Below are 14,330 nucleotides of genomic sequence, written 5' to 3' on the forward strand. Positions count from 1 at the left end.
CAGCGAGATAAGGCAGAAGAGAGGCACTGGCAGAGAAAGAAGTAACTTCTCGGGGAATGTGCTGCATGTTTGATGGAGGCAGAGTAGCTCTGGAGATGACCCCAGATGTGTGAAAGACATCTCCATTCATGCAACGACACACTGTGACACCATTATAAGAACAAAGCAGGTCTGTATGTGCGGATATGGAAAGATGGCCAAGATACGCAGAGTGAGGAATGCAAGCTGCAGCCTGGAATGTAAAGTATGATTCTGAGTTAAAAAAAAAAAAAAAAAGATACAAATATATATGACATTTCTGAAAGGCCACAACACCTTGTTGAAGGGGCCACCTCTCAGGATTGAGGAGGGGTGTGTGGGCTTTTACTTTTCACTTGCTACCTTTTCGAACTGTCTGCATTTCTTACAGTGAGCATTGTTAGCTTTCTGTCATTTAAAACAAAAGGTAACACTAATGTTGAAGGGTTAGGAGACGGGTCAGGTCGGTGTCCCTGCTGAGGGATGGGGAGAGTCAGACGTCTGGGAAGAAACAGGCTGGTGCATGCGATGTGTTAGAACGAAGGGCAGCAGTGACGTTCGGAAAGTGTGGAGGGTCCCGGACTGGCGGCCGAAAGCGTGTGCAATGGGTATGACTGCCAGACAAGAGAATAAGTCAGAGAACCGTGCATGTGGGAGGGCAGACATGGAGGATGGAAGAGGACAGGCTTCAGATAAGTCTAGCTGAGCAACGGCCTTGGGCTGACATACATAGGACACTGTTGTTGCTATTGCTGCTGGTCCAGCATGGCAGGGACACAGGGCCTCTGGGAGGTAGTCAGTCTAAGGTGGAGGCTCTTGAAGAGTTCCAGGCAGGAGAGTTTTATGGTAAAAGAATAGGGAGGATCACGGTGAGGGTGTGCAAAGGTGTTAGGGGAGACGCTTGGGCTGGGAGACCATCAAGGGCCATTGTGACAGTCAGCTGCGAGATACAGTCTTGGAATGGGAAACAAAATAAGGACGAGGCTTGCAGACAAGTAGTTTGGGGAGGAGGGAGAGTGAAGAGAGTTGGGAAGAACTAACTAGGTGCAAATCCCAGTTTGCCAGTTAGTACTTTTAGAGCTCAAGTTGTCCGTCTGTGCAATGTATTTAATTAAACAAATTTTGTGAAGGGAAAATGAGATAATGGATTCTATAAATGTTACCTACGATTGTTAGCTTGGGTATTGGACTCGGATTTACCAGGGTTCTGCTCCCTTTACCGCCGGTTACTAGCGGTGCAACCCCGAGCAACTCATTAACATTTCTGAGCCTGGGTCCTTTTTTGCAGACAGGTACAATCTGTTGTCACGGAAATGAAACGGCACACGCAAAGGGCTGGCAGGGCCTGGCACAAAACAGGCGCTCAATCAATGGTCCAGCTACTGCTGTCAACAGGTAAAACACTGAGCAGAGAGCCTGGCAAGCGCTCAGCAAATGTTGATTCATGTTATAATTCATAAGGCGGAGGTGAATAGCTAGGAATCTGCGGGCTACCCGGCCTGCAAAGAGAGGGTGCTTGCAACCCTCCCCCTCTCACCCCTTCCTATCCTGCACTCCGCCCCAGTCCTGCGTAGCCTCCCCCTTTCCGAGCCCGCACTTTCCGAGGATAGCGCTCGGACACTCACCCTCGCGGCTGCCGGCCACGTCCAGGAGCGTCCAGAGCGACCAAGCTGTCTGCCTTGCTTCGCGTCCCGGCCTCCTGCGGCGACTGCGGCGCGCTCGGAGCCCGCCCGAAGCATACTTTTTCCATCCCGTCACTGGCGGGAGCGCCTTCCTCCCGGTCACGTGGGCAGGCCCGCAGCGCAGCGCTCTTCCTTCGCTGTCTAGCCCTTTGGAAAAAATTACTAGCGTTGGTGAGACTTGGGTGCGTCCGAGCATTTCCGAGCGTAGACCCCGTCAGTGTATTTGGAGGTTTACGTGCATGAGAGTAAGGCATTACCGAGGCATTTGCAAGGGTGTGGGTACGTGTGGGTGTGTCTGAAGAGCCATCTGTGTTGCTTGCATGTGAGCATTCACCTCGCTGTGGATCTGAGGGTGCATGTGGGCATGACTCACGGTGAAAAGAGAGTACATTTCCCTGTGTACTGAATGTGCATGCACTTACGAGTGATTAAAAAGCATGTGTACGTGTTTAGGTGTGTGTGTGTGCAAATATACATCAAAGCTTGTTTATGCACATTTACATGCACATGCTCAAGATTTCAGCGGAAGTGTACTTCAGGTGCTGGGTGCAGACAACAGTGGATGGATAGCTGTTGGCTGCATGTTTAAATATGTGTAAGACTGCATAATCACATCAGTGTGTGTGTGTGTGTGTGTGTGTGTGTGTCTGTTGGCTGCATGTTTAAATGTGTGTAAGACTGCATAATCACATCTGTGTGTGTGTGTGTGTGCATGATGTCTGTGTGGCGCCTGTTTGTGCAGTGGCTCATTCTGTGTGTTCATATCTATGCATGCCTTGGTGTGGATTTTGTCCACATGTGAGTGGGCACATACATAATAGTGTGGGCAGGTGCCCCTGTGTCGCATCTCCCTCCTCTCCAGAACGTGAGGCTTCGCTGGCCTCATTAACTCTCAGACCCAGCCCTGCTCTAGAGTTCCAGCTCCCAGAACTGGCAGAATCCACTAGGGGAAGAAAGGACAGTAGAGGCCTGGCTTTTGCTTTTCCCTCTTCCTTCCACTGCTCTCTTCCACTAGCTACCAGTATTTCACTTGGCTGCCAGAACATCTGGGTAACAGATGGTATGTGACCCAAGGTTTACAGTCAGAATTTTAATGTAGGTATGCATTTGAACTCTAATGCTGGTTCCACCACCTCAGACAAGTCAGTGACCTCATAGATGGTGTTTCATTTTCTAAAAAGTTGGGAGAATAATAATATTATCACATTTGATTTCCCCCCGCAAAGTTGGGACACTCGCCCATAAAGGTGTTTGGTAAGCCACTGAACTATGCAGAGAATTATTACCAATATTACATAAATATTACTTGAGGATGAAAGTTAGTGGGCTCAACAAACATTCATTCGGCAAACATTTAATGATCATCTATCACGTATCAGTCCTCAAGTTAGGTGCTGGGGTAAACCAAATAAACTTGGTGCCTGCCCTCATGGAACTTGAGTCTAGTGAGGACGACGCAAGCGGTTTCATGTGGCATGAGTGTTACAGAAAAGAAAAACATCGAGGATAAAACTAGATGGCCAGGGGAAGGCCTGGGGAAGTGAGGTTCAGTTGAGGGATGACTGAGACTTGTCTGGGTTTAAGGGAGAGGTGAGCTCTAAGCATGGATGAAAGATGACATGTGTAGTAGACTGCAGCACGTTGATTCACAATCTTTCCATTGCTGCCTCTGGGTAAGCCGGTCTGTTTCCGGATGTGTCAGGAATGGAAAAAGTGAGGAAACCCTGCTTAGTGTGCTTGGAGGCCATGCAGAATCTAAAAGGGTCAGGAAAGCCCCTCTCCTAGGGTAGAGGAGAGGTCTTTGTGTGCTACCCTCAGCAGTCCACTGCAGCAGAGGTTGAAATCACAGGCATGCTCTTGCTGCTAAGGAAATGGTTAACGAAAAGTGTAGGAAAAGGCAATGGCGCCACACTTGGCACCCTGCAAGCAGTTAATAAATATTTATTGGCTGAATGGATGGATCAATGGGGGTGGATGCTTTTCCAACTTTTGGAGGAGCCCTGGAGCCTAGCAGAGTCCTTGGGGCCTTGTCCTGTGGGCCTTTGCATTGGAGATGGCTTCATGTAGCAGGAAATCCAAAATATTCATGAATGGCTATTCCAAAAGGTGCAGGAGCTTCCTCAAGCTAAAATGGAGCTCAGAACTTTTGAGAACTCCCTCTAGCCTGTATCTGTCTTTAATTCAGTCCACAAACATCTAGTATCTATTATGAATATGAAGACAAGGAGATGAACTTCTGGTCTACAAGAAAAATGAATGAAAATACAAATTACTCTAAGAGGCAAAACAGTGCCATAAGATACAAAGTGTTATAGGAAATGAGGAGGCTTTTTCCCTTTGCTTGATTCAGTTCAATTTGTTTCACATCTTGTTCATGCCTAGAGAACATGCCCAGCACCAAACAGGAAAAGATGAATGACATTGTGACAATGATGGCCGCAGAGATTTTACGAGCTGGCAGGGACAGCCATGTGACAGATGTGGTAGATCAGCTTGTTCCATATCGTCCAAACCTCTGGCAGGTGTACCTTCCTATACTACAGAGGCTTGAAAGTTAAAAACTCATTTCCTAGACTCCTTGCTGCTGGGGTTTCCATTGTAATTTAGGTTGAGCCAGTCTTGTGCGCTTGTGCAAGACCTGAATTCAAACTGAGTTAGGGGAAAAAATGAGTTAGGTGGAGAAGAGGCAGCAGCCTGGGAGGAATCCATTTTGCTGGTGCTGACCCAAAAGGTGCAGTATGGCTCTGGGGCTCTGGCAGTAGCTCCTGGTCCCCAGATTACACCTAGGATGGTGTGTTCCTGGAGCTGGAGACTGGACCAGTAGCCCCTCCCTGAATTCCTAGCTTCCACATTGTGGCAGAAGGAGTAGTTCCCTTGGGGGGTCAGTACTGTGGTGGTATTCTGCAAATCATTCTCAGAGGCCCAGGCCAGTGCTCACTCTACCATGATTCTGAATTCATTCGATTCTCTTTATTAAATCCTGTCTGCTTCAAATAGCTAGAAGCGTTTTTCATCTTCACTGGAATCCTAATTCATATGCCATGCTATGAACTGCGAAAGTCAGAGAAGGTAGATGAGTGTGGATCAGAACAAGCAGGGAAGAAATTCAGCTACTTTCTTTCCTCTTTCAATGCTACCTCCTACCCTCAACCCTTCTTCAATCCTCTAATCAGGCATCGAATTCATTAATCAGTTGATTAGATATTAAACAACTACAATGCACAAGGTATTCTGCTAGATGTTGGGGCTGCAGAAGTGAATAAACAAGGTCTCTGCCTCCATGGTGCTTATGAGGAGACAGATGCTCAACTAGCACTTAAATAAATATATAATTCAAAACTGTGGTCAGCGTTATAAAGGAAAAGAAGAGGGAAATGTGGGAGAGAATGACAGTGTGCAGTCTGAGAGAACTTACTTTGATTGGGAGGTCTGGGAAGATCTTCTAAGTAAGTAACTTTTAAGCTGAGTCATAAAGGATAAAAAAGGGCCAGCCATACAAAGGTGGCGAAGGAGGACTGGAGAAAGGTCCAGGCAGAAGCAGCAGAGTGAGTAAAAGCTATGTTAGCCCTGCTCCATACACATCTTTCTAATGCTTCCTTGCGTAACGGTTGCAGGATAAGGCCGAAACGTCTGAGCCTTTCTGTAGTCTCCCTAACAGAAAGGACTCCGTGATTTGACATCTTTCCAGCCATTTCTCGTATTTTTCCTGGATATCAGGATTTCTCAGCCTTGGCACTACCGACATTTGGGGCTGGCAAAGTCTTTGTTGGGCGGACTGTCCCATGCATTGTAGGATGTTTAGCAGGATCTCTTGCCTCTACTTTCTAGATGAGAATAGCAGCCCCCGCCCCAACCGCAGCTGTGACAACCAGAAATATCTCTAGACATTGCCAAATGTCCCATGAGGGGCAAAATCACCCTTCACTGAGAACCACTGCCCTATGGGTAGCCCTGCTTTGTCAGGGTAGTTTTTTGCTGGCTCCTAAATGCACCCTCAACTTTTATGTTTCTGCACCTCCACTTACACAGTTCCCTCTGACTAGTACCCACTCGTCTGCCTCTCTACAAAGCCGTACCTATGCCTACTAGGAATTCACAGCTTTTATCTTCCCAGCACCCCTCTGTCCATTGGGGAATTCGGTATGGATGATTCCCATGTGTATCCGGTGGTAGGGAGAGTGGTCCATCCTAGTGCACTGCCCGCCCTCTGGCGGCAGTGGCAGGGGTATGCGGACCAGGTACCCTTTCTTTTTGTGCCCAGTTAAGAGTCTAGACATGGACATGAGACTCAAGCAGAGCCAATCAGAGTCTTTCCATGTGATCTCCATGAGAAGCATTGCTTTTCTTCTGAATTGTTAACTGTAAAGAAATAGACCTGGGTTGCCACTAGCCTATTTCTTGCTGCTCGGAGAGGGAGTGCTGATGGCATTCAGTACACAAATGGAAGCAGATTCAAGAACTGAAAGGTGGAGCAGGTGCTATGACTACATCGTGAGTCCTTTGTTCAGATGCTTGTGCTAAAACATTCACATCTCTCATTTTTTCTCTTTCTTTAAGCTAGTTCGAAATGTTTCTGTCAGTTATCATGGAAAGATATCCTAATGCTGTATCCTTCAAGGCCTAGTTCTAATCTCTCCTCTTCCATGAAGTCCTCTCAAAACAAAAGTCTGAAGAAAATGCTTGCTTCAAATTCCTAACTGGTGGTTTGCTGGAGCCAGCAGCCAATCCGTGCCGCTCTTCTCAACTCTGATTTTAGTGATGTCGCATTAGTTTGAAATTGTCATAGTGGGAATAGTTAGACTACAGAATTTAGCAAATGCTACAAATCAAGGCTGCCTTTCCCCAAACCCGGCCCCCAGCCTGTTTACCAGCACACCACTGTCTAAATCCCTTTTCAATTGTACCACCCATTTGGATATTAATAATGTACTGATTTGTGACATATCTTGCCTTTTGAATATGGTGAGGTTGGGAGGACAAGTGCCCCTGAACTACACTGTAACTGAATCTTCCGAATCTCAAAGGAGAAAGGGTCTTGAGAAATAATTTGGTCCACCTGTCTTCATTTAACACATGAGGACAAAGAGGTCCAGAGACCTTCAGTGACTTGGTAGTTAGTTGTGGAGTCAAGATAAAGCAAGCCTCAGATCTTTTGTCTTGCATCCATTATTATTAAAATGTATGCCTTCCTGTTTGCCTTTTATCAACCTTTTCTTTTCTCCAATTTTGGTACAAAAGTGTTTAAAAACAACCTTTGAATCATTCCAGAGAGCTAATGGCCAAAGCCCAAGCTGTCCATGTTTACTTTCGACAAGGGGCTTTGGGGCTGTGAAGTTCTCCAGGATGAGATCATTCCAGATGGGGTCTCATGAACGTGGCAGCATTGGGGGGACAGCTGTTGGTGGAGAGGACTTGCTGCCTTTCCACAGAAAGACTGTGATGTTGGAGTGAATGCTGGCTGCTCTGTGTATGATGTCACTTAGAATGGAACAAGATGATAGTTGAACTGCAAGGAAAACTTGTGGGTTTATAGAAATGAAAAATACGTAATTTATTTTTTGACATAGCTATTCTATTTCCTGTAACTTATCCTGGAAGTGTTTAGAAAGATATTTACTGCAACCTTATTTGAATCTACAAAAGACTTGAAACAATCTAAATGCCTAACAATAGGGGACTAATTAAATGAATCGTGATACATATATTTATATAGAGAGGCAGACCTCTATGTACTATTATGGAATTATCTCAACGATACATTGTTCCATGAGAAAAATAAGGAGCAGAACCATATGTAGAGTTTTATATCACTTGAATTAAAAAAAAAGAAGAGTTGAAGAAAATACACACAGACATGTGGATGCGTGAGCATAATCTATCTCTAGAAGGATATACAAAAAATTGCAACACAAGAAGTTGTCTCTGGAGAGGGGAACTGGAAAACAGTCCTAAGGGGAAGACTTATTTTTCACTGCATGTCTTTTGGATCAATTTGAATTTTAAAACCATGGGAATCTATTACTTATTAACAGCCTGCCCCTCAATAAAAAAGAATTTTTTTTTTTTTTTTTTTTTAAGTAGATGCTGGGTTGCAGTTTCTGGAAATTTTTCCTTTGCTCTTATGGATGAGCTGGATCTGGGGATGTGGCAGAGAATTTAGACAGTTAATAACAGTAAGCTCCTGAGAATTATGTAATTTTCTCTTTAAAGAACATTTCAAGGAGCAGTCTGCTCCAATCTTCCAAGTTAGGGACAAGTACTTCTCCCACTGTACAGCTGAAGGAACAGAGGCCCAGAAGCAGGCCATCTTCCCAAGGGTACACAGGGAGTGAGGGGCAGAGTTGTGATGAGAGCTCCGATCTCGCCCGGTCATAAAGTCCTTCTACTGGACCATATTTAGTTGGGCATGGGCAGAGGACCTCAGCAAGAAGAGTGGTTTTCATGAGAAGGAAAAGAAAAACCAGAGAGTTCTGAGAGATTCTTCTGGCCTCAGGTTTCAGGAGAAAATAAGCTCCAAGCCAGTTAGAGCCTCAGTACAAATGAAGTCAGACCAAAATAGACACCACTTAGGTTCAACGGGAAATGACCCAGAAAAGATCCAGCCAGTTTCCAGATGTAACTTGAAGGGCCTCAGTTGGGAGACTTAATTTTGGAATCTGATGCAACAAGCTCTTGGTGAGGTTTCTCAACTGTGTGTGAGGATCAGAAATGAACAGACATTTGAGCTGAGGAAAGTGCCTTGTGAAAAAGAAGGTCTAAAGGTCTGCTTTATAGAATCAAGTTTTCAGAAAGATGCCTATAAATAAGTACAGAAACCGGGGCTTTGGCATATTTTGCTAGCATCATCCGGGGAGAAAACATGAGAAATAAAGGTTCTATCCCTGCCTTTTGGCTGAGAAGAAAAGCAGAAATCCCAGATTAAAGAAATGAAGCATGATTAAGCTACATAAATAAAATTTAGTCGGCAGCTAGAATTTTTTTTTTCTGTTACCTATTGTGAAGTAAGAGACTTATTTCTCTAAATCTTGTATTTCAAAAGACTTCTATGTATTTCCTTTAAATCATGCTCAGAAGACACTTAGCTCTACATATGTTATCCACTTAGTTTATGATGTGTATAATAAAAAATTAAAAACCTTAAAACATACAAGAGTGTGTCCAATGTGCTACCACTTAGGGGGAAAAAGTTTACACACAAATACACATACCTACGTTTATGCAGAACAATCTCTTTAAAAAATATATAACTTGGTAACGGTGACTGCCTCTGGGGAGAATCTGTGGAGCTAAGAGATGAAGTGACAGATGCAGGCTTCGCTGCACTGTTTTGAATTACCATATGCCTGTATTAGATATTAAAAATAAAACGCACTCTTAAAAAAGCTCAAAGGGCAAAACACGCCTTTATAATGGAGAGATTTGGTGGCCAGTTTATTAACCAAGTAAGGAAATTTAGCATTACCAAGGGTAGAACAACCTGACATTATAAGATATATTAAGGATTTTAAACTGAATATAACTTCAGATCTAATCTCTGATTAGCAGAAAACATACAGAATAGCAGAATTAGCTAAATGATTATAGGAGAAAACAATTCAGAGTGGGACATTACTTAAAATGTCAATGCCATAAAAAAATCAAAAGGTAGTTCAAAAAATTAGTAATAAAAGATATTTAGGGACAATTGGAGGAACTTTGAATATAGTCTGAGTTATTACATAATGTTAGAGAATTATTGTTAATTTTCTGGGGGTGAATAATGGTTATGTGGTTATATAGGATAATGTCCTTAGTCTTAGAAGATGCATACTGAAATATGGAAGGGTGAAGAGGTGTGATGTTGGTTCAGAACCCCGGAACACACACACACACACACACACACACAGTTGATTACTAAGCTAGTCTCTTAGCTTTAAACTCAGCTCAGTGATGCCAGGGCCGAGACTTTGCAAATCACATTTCTCCTTTGCCAGCTGCCCCTCTGGTAGTCTGCCAATAGGGCACTAGAAGGAGACTGGAAATCTACAGTGGCAAGGAACTTGCTCCTTTCCAATTTGCTTCCTGTTATTGTCACTGTCACCCAAGCAATTTCTCCTCACCCTGGCAATGACAGTTATTTCCTGTAGGAGCAGCTGGTCAAGTTTACATTTTTCCACGATCTCAGAATTAGCCTTATTCTTCTTCAGATATACCAGTCTCAGCAGACAGATGCCTTCTCTGACTCAGCTCCATGGGACCCTTCATCCAAGCTCCTACATTTTATTCATCCCAAGCTCTTCTCCTTGCTCTCCCGGCCCTGGGGATAGTCACTGCTTTCTGCGTTTACTACAGTATTCTTTTTGCCTTTCCAGTTCTCTAACAGCTGGTTAACAATTCTTTACATTAAATTCTCTCTGTAAAAGTAACTGAAGGAGCTTGCGTCTCCTGACTGAAAGTTGACTAATACAGAAATTTGTACCAGGAGACTCAGGAAGCAGACCTTCAAAGACAGAATGTTCTCAGGTGTTTGGGTTTCTCTTTAGTCTTGAATGCAATATTGAGCTCCTTGTCATGGAAATGGGATGCTGGCAAGCCATGGCATTGAGTGACACTGACTAACCAAATTATTGGCTGTATTGTGATGAAGAACCTCTTGAAGCAAGTGTCCTGGGGACCAAGTGGCTGCTGCAAATACAGAGACTGTGGGGTAGGTGTCTTTTTCAGAGTGCCGCAGAGTGCATACAGTAAGAAAAGGACACTCTCAGCTCTTTAAAATCTCAGATCAAGGCCCAGAGAACGAGAGATTCTGTGGTGCACCTAACAGTATCCCAAATGTCTTACAGCTGAAAATTCACACAATATTTAAGTGTGAGGGTTGTGGAATTACATGTAAATTGAATTCACAACCTACAACTTTCAGTGAAAGTTAGGATGAGAGTTGGAAAAGTGTCCCTAAGACTTGGAATGAAGACATCTGTATGGACTCTGATGAAGCTGAAAATCTTAACTCCCAAGTTACTCTGAGCCTCCCAGGCCTTCACCTTCCGTCTCGGATTAGGTTTCCTTTGTTTGAAGTCCCTGTAATAACCTCACCTGAGGCAGGTGTCTTTCTAGGAGATGCCTATACTTTTCAAGATCTACCCAAACTACTCCTTGTTGCCACTAAACCCATAACTAGGGTCAGATGATCCAACATATTCCAAGGGAACAAGTACGAAGTCTGATCCTGAAGGAAAGATTTCATAATCCAAAAGAAATGCAAGATTTTCCTCATGTATATAAGCAGGAACCTGATGAATATGTGTGGGAATGGGATTCTAAGAGTGTTAGACCAAAGAAAACAGAATACAACAGGCCAAATTTACTGATATGGGTGTACTTATCAGGAATTCTGGATTCAATGTTAACTTGTACGAAGAATTTACTTACTTGGACCCAACAGTGACCTACATAGAATGAATCTGAGACACCAGAACTTCCTTCCCTGGCATAATGTAGAGAAAGGAATTCAAAGACTTAGGGAGATAGAAATGCTGGGGTAAGCTTATGTGTGACTTACTGCCCTCATCCACTACCTCTGACTACTATATGGTTCAAGAGGACCCAGAGTACATTCCTTCACTAAGGTATTGGGCAATACATTAATGAGGAGGTCACCAATATCCTTGAAAATCTCTGTAGTTGCTGTTCTGTGTAGGCTGGTAGGATGGTGGAAGGTCTTGCCACTGAGATAAGTTCATAGATTTCAGTGGGGTGATGGGATCCTATGGTAGCAGAGACCAAGTAACAGTGCCTAGTCACTAGAGATAAGGTGGATGCATTTAACATAATGCAAAGCAGAGACAAAATGATAATCAGAATGTTTTGATCCACAGGAATCATTGATAGTAGCTGTGACAGTTAATTTTATGTCAACTGGCTGGGTGACCAGATGCCCAGATATTTTGTCAAACATTATTCTGGGCATTTCTGTGAGGGTGTTTCTAGATGAGATTAACATTTAAATTGGTGGACTTTGAGTAAATCGGATTGCCCTTCAAACTTTGGGTGGGCCTCATCCAATCAGTTGAAGGCCCTAATACAATAAAAAGACCAACCTTGCCCAAGCAAGAGAGAATTCTCTAGCAGACCGTCTTCAGACTGGAACTGATTGGCTCTCCTGGCTCTCTGGCCTGCTGCCCCATCCTGCAGATTTTGGACTTGCTAGCCCCCATAATTACATGAGCCTATTCCTTATAATCTCTCTCTCTCTCCTCCCCCACATATATCTCTCCATTGGCTCTGTTTCTCTGGAGAACCCTAGTACAGTAGCTAACTGGTAGAGTGGACTTGGAAATGAAGTAGATGGGCAATCTACTGAAATACTACTTGATCTATACAACAGGAAAAATTCTAGGCCTGGTGCTTGGAAATCTGACTCAAGTCACTGCAGTCATAGCCTCTTCTCCAGTTTCCAGACCTATGCCAGTCATCAGATCCAGCGCCTACTGATTGAAGGATATGCTGAATTCCCTTAAGAACTCCACAACATTGCCACAAGTATATTACTGTGAACCTTCCTCCAGGACTTCCCTCAGAGACCTACAGTCTTTAATAGGGTGACTGTGTATTGAGAAAAAAGAAAATCCTCAGATCTTTTGGGGATTGATTAGTAGGCACTGGCTCTAAATTGATACTAATTCCTGGGACCCTAAAATACTACAATGGTTCACCAGTCAAAGTGGGGGTTAAGGTGGTCAGGTAATGAATGGGGTGTTTCCTCAAGTTTAAATTACAGAGGATAGTAGGGCTATGAACCCAGTGGTTATACCTCCAGTTCTTGAATATGTAATTGGAATAGACATATGTGATTACTAGAAGAATCTCTAAATTCACTGATTCGTGGAGTGAGGGCTATTGTGGTAAAAAGAGTAAGAAGCCCCTAGAAATTCCCCTCTCTACCAAGGTAGGAAGCCAAAAAGCAATACTTCATCCCTAAAGGAAACTGCAGAGATTAGTGCCCCTATCGTCGGCTTAATATAGATCGTATCCCCATTTGAATTTACCTGCTTTTCCTGCGTAGAAGGTTGATGGATTTGGAGAATGACTACGGATTATTGTAAACTTAATCAGGTGGTGATTCCATTTGCAGCTGCTGTTCCAGAAGTGGTATCTTTATGAGAGAAAATCAACATAATACTTGGCACTTTATATACCATTATTGATCTGGCAAATGCTTTTCCCTCTCTATACTAATTTGCAGTGACCACTAGAAGCAGTTTGTTTTCACCTTGCAGAACCAGACTACCTTTAGTCTTGCCTTGGGTCTATAACAACTTCCTGTCTGCCATGATGTAATACGCAGAGATCTTGATCATTGTGACATTTCATAGTCCATCACATTGGTCCACTCCACTGACATGCAGATTGGATCTGATAAAGTAGTACTAAGTATTCTAGATGCTTTAGTAAAATGCATATGAGCCAGAGAGTGGGAGAAAGATCTCATAAAAATTCAGGGACTCATCAGACCAGGTGAAGTTTCTGATGTGCTAATGGTCTGCAGCATGTTGCGACAGTTCTTTCAAGGTGAAAAACAAATTGCTATATCACCTACCACACAGAGGCAAAATGCTTGGTGGGCCCAATTTTGGCTTTTAGAGGCAACATATATCACATTTGAGTGTGCTATTCTGACCCATTTTCCCTAACACTTCCAGTTTTGAGCGGAGTGAAAGACTCTGCAGCAAGTCCATGCTGCAGTGCCAGCTACTCTACCATTTGAGACCAGCAGATCCAATGACACTTGAACATGGCAAGTAGGGGTTTTGTACAGAGCCTTTGGCAAAGGCCAATAGGAGAATCAAAGCATAGACCTATAGGGTTTTGGAGCTAATCCTTTTTTTTTTTTTTTTAATGCCTATAGCACCTGGTCTTCCTAGGTGGTCTCCCATCCAAGTATACTAACCAGGCCTGCCCCTGCTTAGTTTCCAAGATCAGACGAGATTGGGCACGTTCAGGGTGGCATGGCCATAGACCATTCCCTCTTTTGAAGATAACTCTTCTCCTTTTAAGGAATGGTTCCATGGCACTGGGTGCTGTGTGATCCAGCAAGCCACAAATTGGAGTGTGCACAGCAACGATCTATCATCAGGTAGAAATAGTACATGAGGGATAGAGATCAAGCAGGTCTGGAAGGCACAAGCAAATTGCCTGAGTAAGTGGCCCAACTCCTTTGACACCCACTGCTGTTGCAAGACTTTTTCTCAATCGTAACTTTGGCTGCATGGGGAGTTCCTTCTGACCAGCTGATGAGAAAGAAATTTAGGCCTGGTTTACAGTTTATTCTGGCCAGTATGCTAGCACCAGCTGGCTGCTGCAAAAACTGCTGCAGCCTTAAACCCCAGGTAGGTGTCTCTGGAAAGTCCTAATAAAGGGAAATCTTCCTGGGGAGAATTTTGGGCAGTACATTTAGTTATCTACTGAACTGAGTGCTATCCACAGTATGAATCTAAACTCTAATATTTAAAGGCAATTACTAATGGTTTGACGAATGCTCAGGGACTTCAAAAGAACAGATTTAGAAGACAAGTGACAAGAAGGTCTGGGGGGAAGGTATGTGGACAGAACCCTCAAAATAAGCAGAGAATTGAAGATTAATGCGCTCCAGGT

The 14,330-nt window shown here is 43.8% G+C and overlaps 1 protein-coding gene and 1 pseudogene across 2 annotated transcripts in view; both read right to left on the reverse strand.

Moving 5' to 3' along the window:
* C1QTNF2 (C1q and TNF related 2) overlaps nucleotides 1–2,021 on the reverse strand; it is an 18,103-nt gene extending 16,082 nt beyond the window's left edge. The window contains exon 1 of one of the 2 annotated variants that reach the window (XM_006906476.3): nucleotides 1,644–2,021. In XM_006906476.3, coding sequence (XP_006906538.2) covers nucleotides 1,644–1,896 — 253 coding nt within the window. In that variant the 5' untranslated portion in view covers nucleotides 1,897–2,021. The remainder of the gene's footprint in view (nucleotides 1–1,643) is intronic. The other variant, XM_015585155.2, reaches the window with a different exon arrangement.
* An 11,554-nt stretch (nucleotides 2,022–13,575) lies between these two features.
* On the reverse strand, nucleotides 13,576–13,696 carry LOC112475374 (annotated as a pseudogene).
* Between the last annotated feature and the right edge of the window lie 634 nt (nucleotides 13,697–14,330).

Source organism: Pteropus alecto, unplaced genomic scaffold (genome assembly GCF_000325575.1).
Source record: "Pteropus alecto unplaced genomic scaffold, ASM32557v1 scaffold40, whole genome shotgun sequence".
Lineage (NCBI taxonomy): Eukaryota > Metazoa > Chordata > Mammalia > Chiroptera > Pteropodidae > Pteropus > Pteropus alecto.